The following is an 18,460-nucleotide window of genomic DNA, read 5'->3' on the forward strand; positions in this document are numbered from 1 at the left end:
GACAACGAGATCTACCAAGCCTCAATCGTCTCTGCCAAAACCGCCCCCTGCTGTGGGATCATCTGCTAGCAAAGATAACCCTCAGCTACTTTTCTCCACTATTAACGGTCTCCTTAAATTCTTCTCCCCTGCCCCCTCAGCTCTAACAACAACTGCGAGAAGCCAATGGACTACATTGTCGCAAGACAGAGGCCATCCATTCAGTTGCCTCATCCACTCATCACAAATTTTGCTGCCTGTTTCCTATCCTGCACCAGCTCACTTGCTCATCACCCGTCCTCACTAACCTACATTGGCTCCCACACCCCCAACATCACAAATGTAATTTTTTTTATCTTTGTGTTTAAATCCCATCTCTGTAACCTCCCCCCATTGCTACACCACTGCTCCAGCCAGAACTCTCCATTCCTCGGACTCCAGTGCATTGCTACCTTTGCCCCATGCTCTGGAATTCCATTCCCAAATCCTCGCCACCTCCCTCACACCCACCTCTCTGACCAAGCTTTTGGTCACCTCCTCCGAATAACTCCTTCTTTGGCTTGGAGTCCATTTTTCCCCATACGCCTCTGTGAAGCACCTTGGGATGGTTTTCTCTGCTAAAGGTGCTATATAAATGAAGTTGTTGACCTTCCAAGTAGAGAAGTACTACCACAATAAACTCTGGCTTTAACACAGTATATTATAGCTCAAGAAGGCATTTAATGAAATGCAAATCCAACTGCTTCGATCACAGACTGAACTCACCGGTTGATTAGTTAAAGGCTTGTAGACAGGAGAGTCCACTCTCTGCACTTGTACTGGATAGGAAGGGAATGCCTGGGCCATGGACTCGGGGTGCATCATTGACGAATCTTCTTTTACAGGTTCTGAGGACCTAGTAATGGCAGACTCTGTAGGACCAATATCATCATTGAGAGTCTCGTCCAATTCTTGGTCAGTGTAGGCACCACCTTCTGTGTCCGTGTCATCGTAGTCTGAAGTGTGCCTACTGTCTGTGCTGTACATCGAGTACTCACTGCCTGGAGCCGAGAGGTACGACAAACGATCATCGTGTAAGTCAAGGTCGTCCTCTGCTGTACCGTCAGCCTACAAGAGGAACACGCCAAATCTGAGCAGACCATCAGGCAATTACACAAACATCACTCACCAGTTAAAGTATTTTACTAAAGCTTGTTAACCAACTAGTTCATTAGGAATCTGAAGGACTTCTTAGCAAATCAATTCCTCTGACCTTCCTCCCCTCAACTGCTTCTCTTGAAGGTGGTGAACTTTGCTGGGATCGTGGAGAGGAGGGGGGGGCGGGGGGGGGAAAAAGTAGGAACGATCTTCAAGTAGAATGTTCAAGTTGCCATTCTTCACAAGCCTGATTCCATAAATATGTACTTTCCCAGAAGGATCACTCGGCAGTGATCAGGAGTGGGAACCCAGGCTGATTTATTCTCCACCGTGGACTAGGGAGACAGTTGTAAAACTCCCACTCAGCAGTGTTCAAACCTGGCACCTTACTTGTATGGCTCAGTATCCACTCAGTCATCAACTTTCTTACTAAATGATATAAACATTAACAGGTCTTTTGTGGCTACTTTCACTTTCAGGAATGTTTCATAGAGTTCATAAACTCTCAGGTTTCAAACACCAAAATGCCATGTGGTTTGACAATCCCCCTGCAGGTTTCTCCAGAGGGAGGGGAGGTGGGTTGTCACAATTTCATGTTATGGTGCTGTTGAGGAATATGTAGGAAGAATGCTAGATGTTTCCTACAATCAGGGAGAGGCAAGCCACACAGCCCAGGCTGCCCCGTCAGCAGTTAGTACAGGAACTCTATAGGCACAGGTAATAGAGCAGAGCCTGTACCTGCTTGCTCAGGACATCATGCAGTGGGAAAGAGAAAAAGCACGTATTAAAAAAAACACAACACTTTGTAATTTGGCTCAAGTTATAATACATTTCCATCCTACCTTGCCCTCTGACACCCAAACTAACTGGTTCTGTTGCTGCTGAACAGATTCTTTCATTGCCCCATACCAGCCTTCGTTCATTGAATTCAAATTGATGTTGGCTGTAAAAGAAAAAGTTATGAAAACAGTTACAATTTGGGCTTCTTCCTAAAACCCTTTATTCGTGCTCTCTTCAAAAGCCAGATTTCATAGGAACTTCCTACACACTGAAACTTGACCTTATGCACAAGAAATTTGGGATAGTGTTGCATCAAGATGAACAATGAACTCCCTCTTTTGGGGTGTACATCAGAAATACTCCCATCCACCGTGTCCTTCAGATCTTGGCAGAGCAGCAGAAACCAGTGAAGACCACATAACTAAGGCTAAAACCTACTAAACAAAACTTATTATATGACAAAGTTATACAGAAACAAGAATAAATGAAAATAGCAACACAATGCTTAATTTCTCACTGGCACTTTTAAAACTTAAGCAAAAGGCCATTGGTGAACTTTTTATTGAGCTTCACCTGTTGCACTCATGGGCTCCTGACCCACCCAAGATCGACACATTGCAACTGCATGAATTACAAAAACCAGCAACAGCGCATATTTATTCTGGGGTTCAAGCAGCTTCTAGCTAGAACTTTCAATCAAAGCTGGAACAAGACACAGTAGCCATACCCCACATCAAAGAGCAGTGACAAATATATTTGAAATTTCTCTATCTGAATGCATGTAGCATTCGTAACAAAATAGACGAGTTAATGGCACAAATAACTACATATGGGTATGATCTTGTGGCCATTACAGAAACATGGCTGCAGGGTGACAATGCCTGGGAATTAAACATACCAGGTTATTTAACGATCAGGCAGGAAGGAAGGGGAGGTGGGGTGGCTATGTTAATAAAGGAAGGAATTACTGTAATACAGAGAAATGATATTGGGTCAAAAGATCAGGATAATGAAACAGTTTGGGTGGAGGTAAGGAATAATAAGGGGAAAAAAACACTAGTGGGCGTAGTCTATAGGCCTCCGAACAGTTGCAACTCTGTTGGACGGAGTATCAATCAGGAAATAGTTGAGGCTTGTAATAAGGGAACATCTATAATTATGGGGGATTTTAACTATCATATTAATTGGACAAATCAAATTGGGCAGGGCTGCCTGGAGGATGAGTTCATTGAGTATATTAGGGATGGGTTTCTTGAGCAGTATGTAACTGAACCGAGCAGGGGGCAAGCAACCTTAGATCTGGTCCTGTGTAACGAGACAGGATTAATTAAAAATGTCCTAGTAAAGGATCCCCTTGGAATGAGTGACCATAACATGGTTGAATTCCATATTCAATTAGAGGGTGAGAAGGTTGGATCTCAAACAAGCGTGCTAAGCTTGAATAAAGGAGACTATGAAGGTATGAGAGTGGAATTGAGTAGAGTGGATTGGGAAAATAGATTAAAGGGTAAGACGATACATGATCAGTGGTGTACATTTAAGGAGTTATTTTACAACTTCCAAAAAATATATATTCCACTGAGAAGAAAAGGGTGTAAAAGAAAAGACAGCCATCCGTGGCTAAGTAAAGAAATTAAGGATAGTATTCGACTAAAAACAAGGGCATATAAGGTAGCCAAATCTAGTGGGAGGATAGAGGATTGGGAAAACTTTGAAAGACAGCAAAAAATAACAAAAAGATTGATTAAGAAAGGGAAGATAGATTATGAAAGTAAATTAGCAAAAAATATAAAAACAGACAGTAAGAGTTTTTATAGTTATATAAAAAGAAAAAGGGTGGCTAAAGTAAATGTTGGTCCCTTAGAGGATGAGACCGGGAAATTAATGGTGGGAAATATGGAGATGGCAAAAACACTGAATGAATATTTTGTATCAGTCTTTACAGTAGGGGACACTAAGAATATCCCAACACTGGACAAACAGGGGGCTATGGGGGGGGGGGGGGGGGGAGGAGCTAAACACGATCAAAATCACTAAGGAAGTGGTACTCGGTAAAATAATGGGACTCAAGGCGGATAAATGACCTGGACCTGATGGCTTACATCCTAGGGTCTTGAGGGAAGTGGCGGTAGGGATTGTGGATGCATTGGTAATAATTTTCCAAAACTCCCTGGACTCAGCAAAGGTCCCGGCAGACTGGAAAACTGCTAATGTAACACCCTTATTTAAAAAGGGCAGTAGACAGAAGGCTGGCAACTATAGACCGGTTAGCCTAACATCTGTGGTAGGTAAAATTTTGGAGTCCATTATTAAGGAGACAGTAACAGGACATTTGGATAATCATAATTTAATAGGACAAAGTCAGCATGGTTTTATGAAGGGGAAGTCATGTTTGACAAATTTGCTGGAGTTCTTTGAGGAAGCAACATATAGGGTGGATAAAGGGGAACCAGTGGACGTAGTGTATTTAGACTTCCAAAAGGCATTTGACAAGGTGCCACACAAAAGATTATTGCTTAAGATAAAAAAAATCACGGGATTGGGGGTAATATTCTGGCATGGATAGAGGATTGGCTATCTAACAGAAGGCAGAGAGTTGGGATAAATGGTTCATTCTCAGACTGGCAATCAGTAACTAGTGGTGTTCCGCAGGGGTCAGTGCTAGGTCCCCAACTCTTTACAATCTATATTAACGATTTGGAGGAGGGGACCGAGTGTAACATATCAAAGTTTGCAGATGATACTAAGATGGGAGGGAAAGTAGTGAGTGAGGAGGACATAAAAAACCTGCAAGGGGACATAGACAGGCTAAGTAAGTGGGCAGAGATTTGGCAGATGGAATACAATACTGGAAAGTGTGAGGTTATGCACTTTGGCAGGAAAAATCGTAGAGCAAGTTATTATCTTAATGGCAAGAAACTGGAAAGTACTGAAGTACAAAGGGATCTGGGGGTCCTGGTGCACGAAACTCAAAAGGTTAGTATGCAGGTGCAGCAAGTGATTAAGAAGGCCAATGGAATGTTGGCTTTCATTGCTAGGGGGATAGGATATAAAAATAGGGAGGTATTGCTTCAGTTGTACAAGGTATTGGTGAGACCGCACCTGGAATACTGCATACAGTTTTGGTGTCCATACTTAAGAAAGGACATACTTGCTCTCGAGTCAGTACAAAGAAGGTTCACTCGGTTAATCCCGGGGATGAGGGGATGGACATATGAGGAGAGGTTGAGTAGATTGGGACTCTACTCATTGGAGTTCAGAAGAATGAGAGGCGATCTTATTGAAACATATAAGATTGTGAAGGGGTTGGATCGGGTGGATGCGGGGAGGATGTTCCCGATGATGGGTGAAACTAGAACTAGGGGGCATAGTCTTAGAATAAGGGGCTGCTCTTTCAAAACTGAGATGAGGAGGAACTACTTCACTCAGAGGGTGGTAGGTCCATGGAATATGCTGCCCCAAAAAGCTGTAGAAGCTACATCATTACATAAATTTAAAACAGAAATAGACAGTTTCCTAGAAGTAAAGGGAATTAAGGGTTACGGGGAGCGGGCAGGAATTTGGACATGAGTCTAGGTTTGGATCGGACATGGCCCTGTGGGTAGCGGAGTGGGCCCAGGGGCCGTGTAGCCTGATCCTGCTCCTATTTCGTGTGTCTAATTCTATTAGATTCGGGAGATGGTTCTGAGATAGTAGATTGGCGGTTAGGATCAGATCAGCCATGATCTTATTGAATGGCGGAGCAGGCTCGAGGGGCCGATTGGCCTACTCCTGCTCCTATTTCTTATGTTCTTATATCTGCTTCATGTGGGGTGGCGCTGCAATGATGCATTACAAACATGCTCTCCCTTCATTAAACAATCTGGTCTGCTTTCCTTGAGGCACTTTGACCCTGTCTATCCTTGGCCCACTCAAACTTCTCATGTACATGCTGCCCCTCGGCGACACCATCCGAAAACACGTTCGTTTCCACATGTATGCCAACGACACCCAGCTCTAGTTCACCGCCACCTCTCTCGACCCCTCCATTGCCTCCGATTTATCACACTACTTGTCCGACATCCAGTTTTGGACGAGAAGTTTCCTCCAATTAAATATTGGGAAGACCTAAGCTATTATCTTTGGCCACAAACTCAGTTTCCTAGCCACCGACTCCATCCTTCTCCCTGGCCACTGTCTGAGGCGGAACCTTGGTGTCCTATTTGACCGAGATGAGTTTCCGACCGCATACGCTCTCCATCATAAAGACCGCTGTGGTAAACCACTGTTTGTATTCCACTGTGTACATGCCTGGACATGCCTCGGCTGACTCCTCCCACAAGTCCTAGTATAAAGGTGACTGCTCCCCAGCCCTTTGTATTTCTGGACCGGTCGACCACTCGAGGCAGACCTTCATTCTTTTGTTAATAAAAGCCTTTCGTTACTCTCTTAACTCTCAGTCTTTTATGAGTAATTGATAGCGCATCAATTTTATTAACAAAATTTTTATAATGGAGAAGATCCTCACACCAGCATGCCTGGACTTAGATCATCGGGAGGCGGACTCATCCACCAAGTTTACTCACTGGCTTAAGTGTGTCGAAAAATTCCTGACCGCCTCCGCAGCAATCAAATCGGACGAGGACAAACTGGATGTCCTGACCTCCAAAGTGAACCACCGAGTGTACTCGGTCATCCAAGACGCGACCTCGTACGCGGACGCTATCAAGCTCCTCAAGGACCAGTACACGCGCCCAGTGAACGAAGTGTACGCCAGGCACCTTCTGGGGAGTCGTAAACAACAACCTGGGGAATCGACCGTGGAATACCTTCAGGCACTGTCTGTGCTTGGCCGGGCCTGTGGTTGTAAGGATGTAAAGGCCGCCGTGTACACAGAGGAACTTATCCGGGACGCTTTTGTAGCGGGCCACAGATCCAATTACACCCGACAGCGACTGTTGGAGCAGAGTGACCTCGACCTCAACAAGGCCTCTGAACTCGCACTATCATTGGATGCAGCTTACCGGGGCATGGATGCCTACTCCTCTGCACCGTGGACGCCGCGGGGAATGACAGCCTGGGACACGGTAGGACCGCCTCATAGCGCCGTGCCACCCCAGCCACGGCCCAACTACTGCAGCAGTGTCCCAAGGCCAGACAGCAGTGCCCCAAGGCCAGAAATGCTACTTCTGTGGCCAGGCAAAACACCCCAGAGCGCGCTGCCCGGCGAAAAACACGATCTGCTCGGGCTGCGGGAAGAAGGGACACTACGCTAGCGTCTGCAGGGCCAAAGCCACCCCGAACCCCAGCAGCGCCGCGTGTGGGCCATGCGGGCCGCCATCTTGGGCCTCCCCGGCCATGTGCGAACCACCGGTACAGCAGCCATTTTGGACGCCTCCAGCCACATGGGGATCATGGACGCCGCCATCTTGGACGACAGCCGGAACGCAGCAGGCCCCCAACACCGCCTCATCTGATACCCGCAGCGACACACCGACCCCTACGCTGGCATCCGTTACACTGGACCAAGCGAGACCGCACCAGCTGGCCAGTTCCACAATGGACATTAAGGTAAATGGTCACGATACAATCTGCCTTTTTGACTCTGGGAGCACGGAGAGCTTCATCCACCCCGACACGGTGCGGCGTTGCTCTCTCCCAGTCCTGCCTGCGCACCAGCGGATTTCTGTGGCCTCCGAGTCCCAGTCGGCGGACATCGGCGGCTACTGCGTGGTGACACTCGTAGTAGACGGGACTGTGTACGATCATTTTAAACTTCTGGTCCTGCCCGACCTCTGCGCTGCTGTCCTGCTGGGGTTAGATTTTCAGTGCCACCTTAAAAGTGTTACGATGGCATACGGTGGACCCCTACCCCCACTCACAGTCCGCAGCCAGCAGCTTCCAAATTGCCCGCCGCGCACCAGGTGCAACCTCTCCACACTCAGAGTCACCCCCCCCCCCCCCCCCCACTGTTTGCTAACCTCACCCCCGACTGTAAGCCCATCGCCACAAAGAGCAGGCGATACAGTGCCGGGGACAGGGTTTTCATTAAAACCGAAGTGGAGCGGCTCCTGAAGGAAGGGATTATTGAGGGCAGCACCAGCCCCTGGCGAGCCCAGGTTGTGGTCGTTAAGACCGGCGAGAAGCAGCGCCTGGTCATCGACTACAGCCAGACAATAAATCGCTACACCCTGCTGGACGCCTACCCACTCCCCCGCATAGCTGATATGGTCAACCAGATCGCGCAGTACCGCGTCTTCTCGACCATTGACCTGAAATCAGCGTACCACCAGCTCCCTATCCGCCCTGAGGACCGCCAGTATACTGCCTTTGAGGCAAACGGCCGCCTCTATTACTTCCTTAGGGTTCCCTTTGGCGTCACCAACGGGGTCTCCGTCTTCCAAAGGGAGATGGACTGGATGGTAGATCAAAATGCGTTGCAGGCCACTTTCCCATATCTGGACAATGTGACCATCTGCGGCCGTGACTTGCAGGACCATGACGCAAACCTCGAAAAATTCCTCCGCACCGCCCAACTCCTGAACCTGACATGTAACAAGGAGAAGTGCATATTCCGCACAAACCGCCTCGCCATCCTTGGCTGTGTTGTGGAACACGGAGTCATCGGCCCCGACCCCGACCGGATGTGTCCCCTTATGGAACTCCCACTGCCCCACTGCCTCAAGGCCCTGAAGAGGTGCCTAGGGGTTTTCTCCTATTACGCCCAGTGGGTCCCCTACTATGCGGACAAGGCCCGTCCGCTGATCAAGTCCACCTCTTTTCCCTTGACGGCAGAGGCCCGCTTAGCCTTCCACCGTATCAAGGAAGACATTGCCAAAGCCACCATGCACGCAGTGGACGAATCCATCCCCTTCCAGGTGGAAAGCGACGCGTCCGACTTTGCCCTGGCCGCTACCCTCAATCAGGCGGGGAGACCCGTGGCCTTCTTTTCACGAACCCTCCAAGGCCCGGAGACCAGACACTCCGCTGTTGAGAAGGAGGCCCAGGCGATTGTGGAGGCTGTGCGTCATTGGAGGCACTACCTGGCCGGAAAACGATTTACCCTGCTCACTGACCAACGTTCAGTTGCTTTCATGTTTAACAACAAGCAGAGGGGCAAAATCAAAAATGACAAGATCTTGAGGTGGAGAATCGAACTTTCCACCTACAATTACGAGATCTTGTACCGGCCCGGGAAGCTCAATGAACCCCCGGATGCGCTATCGCGTGGCACCTGCGCCAGCGCGATCGATAGACTGCGGGCCCTCCACAATGACCTCTGCCACCCGGGGGTCACCAGGTTCTTCCACTTCATCAAGGCCCGCAACCTGCCTTACTCTATTGAGGAGGTCAGGACCATGACCAGGAACTGCCAAGTCTGCGCTGAGTGCAAACCGCACTTTTATAGACCAGACAGGGCCCACCTGATAAAAGCCACTCGCCCCTTCGAGCGCCTGAGCGTTGATTTTAAAGGGCCTCTCCCCTCCTCCGACCGCAATGTGTACTTCCTCAATATTATTGATGAGTACTCCCGTTTGCCATCCCCTGCCCGGACATGACCAGTGCCACGGTCATTAAATGTCTGAACGACCTCTTCACCCTGTTCGGTTTCCCCAGCTATATCCATAGCGACCGTCATCGTTTATGAGCGACGAACTCCGTCAGTACCTGCTAACTAGGGGTATTGCCACAAGCAGGACCACCAGTTACAACCCCCGGGGGAACGGACAGGTGGAAAGAGAAAATGCGACAGTTTGGAAGGCCGCCCTGCTAGCCTTAAAGTCTAGGGGCCTTCCAACCTCCCGCTGGCAGGATGTGCTCCCCGATGCGCTCCACTCTATTCGGTCACTGCTCTGCACTGCCACTAACGCCACCCCTCATGAGAAAATGTTTGTCTTCCCAAGGAAGTCCACATCGGGGACATCGCTACCGCCATGGCTGACGTCCCCAGGGCCGGTCCTACTGAGAAGGCACGCGAGGACCCATAAAACGGACCCCCTGGTCGAGAGGGTCGACCTCCTCCACGCCAACCCCCAGTATGCTTACATTGCATACCCGGACGGGCGGGAGGACACAGTCTCCATAAGAGACCTTGCACCCTCGGGGGCCGCAGTAACCCACTACTCACTACCACCCCCCCCCCCACGATCCGATATCCAGCCCCAGCAGACGGCAGGCCTGGGCCCCGCGACCCGCTCGACATCTACGAGGACGACACGCCTGTGCCACAGCCTACGCAGGACTCGACGCCGGAAGCTCCACTACTCCTGCCGTCGCCACGCCGATCACAGCGGCAGACAAGACCTCCGGAGAGACTCCAATACACTAACATTTAATACACTTCACCCCGCCGGACTCAATTTTAAACAAGGGGTGAATGTGGTAAACCACGGTTTGTATTCCACTGTGTACATGCCTGGACATGCCTCGGCTGACTCCTCCCACAAGTCCTAGTATAAAGGTGACTGCTCCCCAGCCCTTTGTATTTCTGGACCGGTCGACCACTCGAGGCAGACCTTCATTCTTTTGTTAATAAAAGCCTTTCGTTACTCTCTTAACTCTCAGTCTTTTATGAGTAATTGATAGCGCATCAACCGCCTACTTCCACCTTTAACATGGCCCATCTCCGTCCCTGCCTCAGCTCATCTTTTGCTGAAACCCTCACCCATGCCTTTGTTAACTTTAGACTCGACTATTCCAGCGCTCTCCTGGCCGGCCTCCCAACTTGCACCCTCCGTAAATCTGAGCTCATCCAAAGCTCTGCTGCCGTATCCTAACTCGCACCAAGTCCCGTTCACTCATCACCCCTGTGCTCGCTGACCTACATTGTTCCTGGTTAAGCAATGCCTCGATTTTAAAATATTGCTGTACAAGTGACTACAAGTGGCTGTGAATCACTTTGGGATGTCCTGAGATTGTGAAAGATGCTATATAAATGCAAGGTCTTTTATAATATTTAACATTGTGTGTAAAGGTAGTCTGAATTCCCTGGTATAATTTAGAATTGTTATGAAAACCTGAGTTACTCAAAAATTCAGTAGTATTCGCTGCACATTGAGGATTACAGGTGAGGCATACTCATCCACGATTGGTATGCTTTACTCACATGTGAAGAGATGATGATTGTTCTTGCGCAGTTTCAAGGCACGCTCAAACAACTTCCTGGCACTCTTTCGGGACTCGGGACAGAGTCTTTGTCGCATGGTCTTAACACCTTGTTTGGAATCAGGGTTTAGGAAAAGTACGATTGGGTACCACTGTGCGTAATTCAAACGGTCCACTGCATTTGGAGTAATGTCCAACACCGCGTGCTTATCCTAACATCACACAAGACAGAAAGGCATTTTGGAATATGAAATCCACTTCAGACTCTCACAATCAAAAGCTGCTCATTCAGAGACACACAGAAAGTAACCTTACTCTGTCGATGACTTGTTTGATTGTATGTAGTCGAATAATACCAGAACTGCGCTGATCAGTGCCAGCATCTCTGGGCTCGCTCCCTGCCATAGAAGAAAGCCATTTAAATGGCAAAACATTAAAAGCCACAGAGCCAAAGTTAAACTTGAGTCTCATTTCTACTTCATTCAACTCCCCTTTACTACTTAGAATATGACTATTTGTTTAATAGAACATTGATACAATTAACTATTATCTCCAAATACAATAACTCAGCAAATTCAGTGTCAGTGAGAAGTGACTGTGGGCTCTGCAAAGGAACTGGTCCTACTTATTGCTGCCAGTGCTGCCAAACCATCCCTGCCTGGGTCACAGCTCCCCGCACACCGGCCTCAGCTGGGAGACAGCTCCCTGCATCAAACCAGCCCTGGCTGGGGTACAGCTCCCCACACACTGGCCCTGGCTGCTCCCCGCACATTGGCCTCAGTTGGGACACAGCACCCCACACACTGCCAACACATGCAAGCTCCAACCTCAGAAACCCTGGCTACACCAATCCATGTCTGTATTAGGATGCAGTCCTAGAGGTGATAAGGTCTGTTGTAGCTAGAGATTCCATTCAATTTGAAATTGAGTAAGTGCAAATTAATGTTTGGATCAATTCACATTTGGAAAGCAGCCATGGGTAGTTTAGTGCAGGTTCCGATAACTATGGGGAAAGGGGTGCTAGGAACCTAAAAAGGTAAACAACTGAAAGTTTAAGTCTGAGCTACGTTTCAGAGAGCCTCTGAAAGAGTTCAATTCACTTCAATATTGCTCTACTGAGCTATAATATACTATGCTGTCGAATTTCACCTAAATGTAACTTAAGGACGATCTACTCTGCATTACGATGAATTACTACAGGCAAGATCCTAATCTTAGTTGCATGTTTTGAATGGGCAACAAGGAGAACCAAGGCAACTTCCCAACACAGACTGCTCCTGGCAGCTGACACATTAGCAGAGAATGTGTCGGTGCAGGCTCGATGGGCCGAAATGGCCTCTATCTGCACTGTGGGGTTTCTGTGATTCTGTGAATTAGTCGTAGATCTCCCGCTCGGTGACTATGGCTCTGCTTAGCTGTGGTGGCCCAAACAATGAAATTCGGTGCCCACGCTCACATGAACTATGGTCACTTTAGTGAAGGATCAGAGGACCACTGCTACCCATAAAACTGTTCCCCAGCACTAATCATTACCGCGAAACATAGGTGAAGAAGGAGAAAGAGAAATCTTACTTGCAATTTCATACAAATCTGGCTCTTCCCGTGCAAGCTTCTCTCGAGCAATATCAGCGAGAGGCCCGAAAATGACCACTGGCCTCAGGAAACCAGCTTCAAAAAGATAACTCAAAATGGTCAAATACAGTACTCTGTAATCGTACATTAAACATCACAGTTAATCTTTTCAACACCATTTCTGACTAGTTTAGACAATTCAAGCCATGGGCTACATCCGGTGCATAAAGGACAAGGTATAAATACAACTGGTCTGTTAGTTCACCCAGTTAGTCTGGGGGAGGAGGAGGACATATGGGATTAATCAGAGATATTTAGAATTTACAGGATAGATGCATATATAACAGAAGGAGCATGAGCAGTTGACCAAAAATGACCTCAAAGGCATGTGTGTATCAGAGGTTTTAATCATGCCAGGATCTATTTTGGCACAAGGCAGTGCATGTCAGAAATTCCAGAATAGGGAGGCCTTTACACGCATTCATTTAAAAAAAAGTTTTTTTGTCAGCAGTTTATGCATGTAGATAAATGCTCGAGTTGGTAATACAGTCATAGCCCAGTCTACTGAAAACAATGGGTAATGCTGTAACAGGAACGCCTGTTATTCTTACTCCAGCTGCAACATCTCAGCCTACTGTCCCTGACTGCATCACAGGCAGCGTCCAGCACCCCGTACACTGACTGCGTCACAGGCGGCGTCCAGCTCCCCGTACACTGACTGCGTCACAGGCGGCGTACAGCTCCCCGTACACTGACTGCGTCACAGGCGGCGTCCAGCTCCCCGTACACTGACTGCGTCACAGGCAGCGTCCAGCACCCCGTACACTGACTGCGTCACAGGCGGCGTCCAGCTCCCCGTACACTGACTGCGTCACAGGCAGCGTCCAGCTCCCCGCCCAGTGTCCCTGGCTGGGTCATAGCTAAAACATAGACCATCTCCTCCTCCTAACTGTGAGCAAGGCCAGGTAGATATACTGTAAAACATATCATATCCCCTCTCAACAAGAGCATAACATTCTAAAGGGTGCCCCAGGTGCCAAATGAAATGTTGACTCCAATCTTTAAATGATGTAAGTGGTAAGGCACTTGCCACACGAAAAGATGTCATTTACAGAAGTCAACTCCTTTGGCCCAAAGCTAATCTTATAAAAATGCCCCATAACAGCCGATACCAACCTCAGCAACCCACACCCCGTGTTACACACCAAGCTGTGCTATTCTATGTAAATAAATCACTAGATCCAATACTAGAGATCATCAGTGTTCATAGGATCCATGTGTAATAGAACCATTTACCTCATGTCTCATGGTGCTGTTAGAAGTGCCACTCACACCACTATACTCAGCACTGGTTTGTAAATCATTGCAAACTTTGAAATGTATTATACTGCACCTACCGTGGGCCAAGGCAACCCCATAACCTGTTAAACACCCATCCTTTCCAAGAGGGAATTCTGACAAACTTGGGATTGTTCTCACATGCTTTCAGAATGCTTCCACTGATCGAGTGATGAAGAGGACGAGGTGGACAGAGAACCTCTTGAAGTGAAGATAAAGTGATCTTTTCTTCCCCAATAAAGACCCATTTTAAAAGATCACAACCCTCTTTCCCTTTACCTTCACGAAGAACGACTCTCTCATAAGCTGGAAACTTGGTGTGAACCGGCTGAGCTGAAAGATCTTCTCTGCTTTTCCGCAGGTTTCTCTTTGAACTACGAAGTCCACGAAACCGCCAAAAGTCTGCACGATCCCCACCGGCGGTTTTTGGGAGTGTGTACTGCACACTGGACAACTGCTCAGCTCTAGTTCACACAACACATGAAAGATATATTACATCAAATTAGACAGTGACCAGATCATGGAAATAAACTGCGATTTGATGCTGCAGTGCACTTTTTTTTTGAACACTTTGGATACTAAGGGAATCAAGGGGTGTGGGGATAGTGCGAGAAGGTGGAGTTGAGGTAGGTCAGCCATGATCTTACTGAATGGCGGAGCAGGCTCAAAGAGCCGAAAGGCCTACGCCTGCTCCTATTTCTTATGTTCTTAATTACAGTTCACAGAATATTTTTTTCTACCCTGTGATGCACTATCAATTGCTACAAAAGACTGGAGATTGAGAAAGTAATAAACAGGCTTTTATTACCAAAGAACAGAGCATGCCTCTTGTGGTTGCCTGGTATCCAAAAGGGCCGGAGGCTTCTGAGCAGCGACCTTTATACCCAGCCATGAGGGTGGAGCCAGGGGCGGAGTCAGCTGAGGCATGCACAGACAAGTACAACAATATGCAAGAGTGAACAACAGTACTAACAGTGAACAACAATACTAACAACAGTGGTTTACCACATTCACCCCTTGTTTAGAATTGAGTCCGGCGGGGTGAAGTGCACTAAAAATTCGTGTACTGAAGTCTATCAGGAGGCCTTGTAAGCCGTCCTGAGCGTCGCAGCAGCGGCGGTGATGGTGCAGCATCCAACGGTGAACCCGGTGTCTCGTTCAGAGGAGGTGTAGCAGGTGGCGGACCCTGGGGCTGCTGCATGCCGTCTACAGGGGTCAGAGCATGGGTAATGGGAGGTAGCGATGGTGGTCTCTCAGAGGCACCCGAAGGTGCGAGGTCTCGTGCGGGGACTGTGTCCTGGGGGTAGGCAGGAGTAGCGGTGGGTGGCGAAGAGGGTGTTTCAGGAGCACCTGCAGGTGCGAGGTCTCGAATGGAGACTGTGTCCTCCCGCCCGTCCGGGTACACCACGTAAGCATACTGCGGGTTGGCGTGGAGGAGGCTCACCCTCTCGACCAGGGGGTCCGCCTTATGGGTCCTCACGTGCTTCCGCAGTAGGACGGGACCTGGAGAAGTCAGCCATGTTGGTAGCGAAATCCCCGACGTGGACTTCCTGGGGAAGGAGAACATTCTCTCGTGAGGAGTGGCATTGGTGGGTGTACAGAGCAGCGACCGAATGGAATGGAGCGCCGCAGGGAGGACCTCCTGCCAGCGGGAGGTCGGAAGGCCCTTAGATTTTAAGTTTAAAAGGACTGCCTTCCAGACTGTCGCATTCTCCCTTTCCACCTGGCCGTTACCCCGGGGGTTGTAGCTGGTGGTCCTGCTTGTAGCAATGCCTCTCGCGAGCAGGTACTGCCGAAGTTCGTCGCTCATAAAAGATGAGCCCCTGTCGCTATGGATATAGCTAGGGAAACCGAACAAGGCGAAGAGGTCATTCAGACATTTAATGACCGTGGTACTGGTCATGTCCGAGCAAGGGATGGCAAACGGGAAACGGGAGTACTCATCAATTATATTGAGGAAGTACACATTGCGGTCAGAGGAGGGGAGGGGCCCTTTAAAATCGATGCTCAGCCGCTCGAAGGGGCGCGTGGCTTTGATCAGGCTCGCTCTGTCTGGCCTATAAAAATGCGGCTTGCACTCGGCACAGATCTGGCAGTTCCTGGTCATGGTCCTGACCTCCTCGATGGAGTAGGGCAGGTTACGGGATTTGATAAAATGGAAGAACCTGGTGACCCCCGGGTGGCAGAGGTCATTGTGGAGGGTCTGTAGCCTATCAACCTGCGCGTTGGCGCACGTACCACGTGATAGGGCATCTGGGGGCTCATTGAGTTTCCCGGGCCGGTACAAGATATCGTAATTGTAGGTGGAGAGTTCGATTCTCCACCTTAAGATCTTGTCATTCTTGATTTTGCCCCGCTGCTTATTATGAAACATAAAAGCCACTGAACGCTGGTCAGTGAGCAGGGTAAATCGTTTTCCGGCCAGGTAATGCCGCCAATGTCGCACGGCTTCCACAATGGCCTGGGCCTCCTTTTCGACAGAGGAGTGTCGAATCTCGGGGCCCTGGAGGGTCCTTGAGAAAAAGGCCACGGGTCTCCCCGCCTGGTTAAGGGTTGCAGCTAGGGCAAAGTCGGATGCGTCGCTCTCCACTTGAAAAGGAAGGGACTCATCCACAGCGTGCATTGTGGCCTTCGCAATGTCTCCTTTTATGAGAGTGAAGGCTGCACAGGCCTCTGCTGTCAGGGGGAAGGAGGCGGACTTGATGAGGGGTCGGGCTTTATCCGCATAGTTGGGCACCCACTGAGCATAGTAAGAGAAAAACCCCAGGCATCTCTTCAGTGCTTTCTGGCAGTGGGGGAGGGGGAGCTCCATAAGGGGGCGCATTCTATCGGGGTCTGGGCCGATGACTCCGTTCTCCACTACGCAGCCAAGAATAGCAAGGCGCGTAGTACGAAACATACATTTGTCTTTGTTGTATGTGAGATTCAGCCGCTGGGCCGTCCGGAGGAATTTCTCTAGATTAACGTCGTGGTCCTGCTGGTCGTGGCCGCAGATGGTGACGTTGTCTAGATATGGGAAAGTGGCCTGGAGCGCGTTCTGGTCAACCATCCGGTCCATCTCCCGTTGGAAGACAGAAACTCCGTTGGTGACGCCGAAGGGAACTCTGAGAAAGTGATAGAGCCGACCGTCAGCTTCAAAAGCTGTGTACTGGCGGTCCTCAGCCCTGATGGGGAGCTGGTGGTATGCCGACTTCAGATCAATCGTCGAGAACACCCGGTATTGTGCTATCTGATTGACCATGTCAGATATGCGGGGGAGTGGGTATGCATCTAGTTGGGTGTAGCGATTGATCGTCTGGCTGTAGTCAATAACTAGGCGCTGTTTTTCGCCAGTCTTCACTACCACCACTTGTGCTCGCCATGGGCTGGTGCTACTTTCAATAATCCCTTCCTTCAGGAGTCTCGCTACCTCGGATTTAATGAAGCTCCTATCCCCAACACTGTAACGCCTGCTTTTGGTAGCGATGGGCTTACAGTCGCGGGTGAGGTTAGCGAACAAGGAGGGGGGGGGGACTTTAAGGGTGGAGAGGCTGCAAATGGTGCACGGCGGGCGATTTAAAAGCTGCTGGCTGCAGACTGTGAGTGGGGGGAGGGGTCCGTCATACGCTAATGTGACACTCTTAAGGTGGCACTGAAAATCCAACCCCAGTAGAACGGCAGCGCAGAGATGGGGCAGGACCAGAAGTTTAAAATTTTTGTATTCTGTGCCCCTTACTGAAAGGGTCACTACACAGTAGCCACCGACGTCCGCTGACTGGGCTTTGGAAGCCAAAGAGATCCGATGGCGCGTCGGCAGGACCGGGAGAGAGTAACTGCGCACCGTGTCGGGGTGGATAAAGCTCTCCGTGCTCCCGCTGTCAAAAAGGCAGGTAGTGGCGCGGCCGTTTACCGTAATATCCATCATGGACCTGGACAGTTGATGAGGGAGAGATTGGTCCAGCGTCACGGAGGCCAGCGTATGGTCGAGCGAGTCGATGTGGTCGTCCGATGAGGCGGTGGTTGAGTCCGGGTCCCCCGTGGTTGAAGTCGGAGGCGTCCAAGATGGCGGACAAAATGGCGGCGCCCACGGTCCCGATCCCCACGCGGCTGGGGGAGCCCAAGATGGCGGACAAGATGGCTGCGCCCACGGTTCGCACGCAGCGCTGCTGGCGTTAGCGGTCTTCCCTTTGCAGGCGCTAACGTAGTGACCTTTCTTCCCGCAGCCGGAGCAGGTAGCATTCTTCGCGGGGCAGCGTGCTCTAGGGTGTTTAGCTTGGCCACAAAAATAGCATTTTTGTGCCTTGGACATCGCTGCAGCAGTCGGAGGTGGCGGTCCCATGGCCCAAGATTGCGGCGTCCACGGCGCGGGGCGATGAGTGGAGAAAGCGTCCATATTTCTGTGGGCCGCGTCGAGCGAGAGCGCGAGGGACACTGCCTTTGTCAGGTCTATTTCACCCTTCTCCAGCAGCCTCTGCCGGGAGTAGTCGGACCTTAGACCCGCAACGAAAGCGTCTCGTATCAGTCCCTCCGCATGTGCCGCGGCCGATACTTCCTTGCAGTCGCAGCCGCGTCCGAGTACCCGCAGTGCCCG

The 18,460-nt window shown here is 49.7% G+C and overlaps 1 protein-coding gene across 4 annotated transcripts in view; it reads right to left on the reverse strand.

Annotated features, from left to right (window-relative positions):
* Nucleotides 1-18,460, reverse strand: part of tjp1a (tight junction protein 1a) — a 229,205-nt gene that overhangs the window by 30,812 nt on the left and 179,933 nt on the right. For all 4 annotated transcript variants that reach the window (XM_085972493.1, XM_085972494.1, XM_085972495.1 and 1 more), the window contains 6 exons: nucleotides 14,170-14,354; nucleotides 12,553-12,648; nucleotides 11,296-11,378; nucleotides 10,982-11,192; nucleotides 1,959-2,059; nucleotides 745-1,086 (listed from right to left, as the gene is read on the reverse strand). In XM_085972493.1, the coding sequence (XP_085828619.1) occupies nucleotides 745-1,086; nucleotides 1,959-2,059; nucleotides 10,982-11,192; nucleotides 11,296-11,378; nucleotides 12,553-12,648; nucleotides 14,170-14,354 (1,018 nt within the window). The remainder of the gene's footprint in view (nucleotides 1-744; nucleotides 1,087-1,958; nucleotides 2,060-10,981; nucleotides 11,193-11,295; nucleotides 11,379-12,552; nucleotides 12,649-14,169; nucleotides 14,355-18,460) is intronic.

Source organism: Somniosus microcephalus, chromosome 32, assembly GCF_052327205.1.
Source record: "Somniosus microcephalus isolate GS21.2 chromosome 32, FLI_Smic_1.0, whole genome shotgun sequence".
In the NCBI taxonomy this organism is placed as follows: Eukaryota; Metazoa; Chordata; class Chondrichthyes; order Squaliformes; family Somniosidae; genus Somniosus; species Somniosus microcephalus.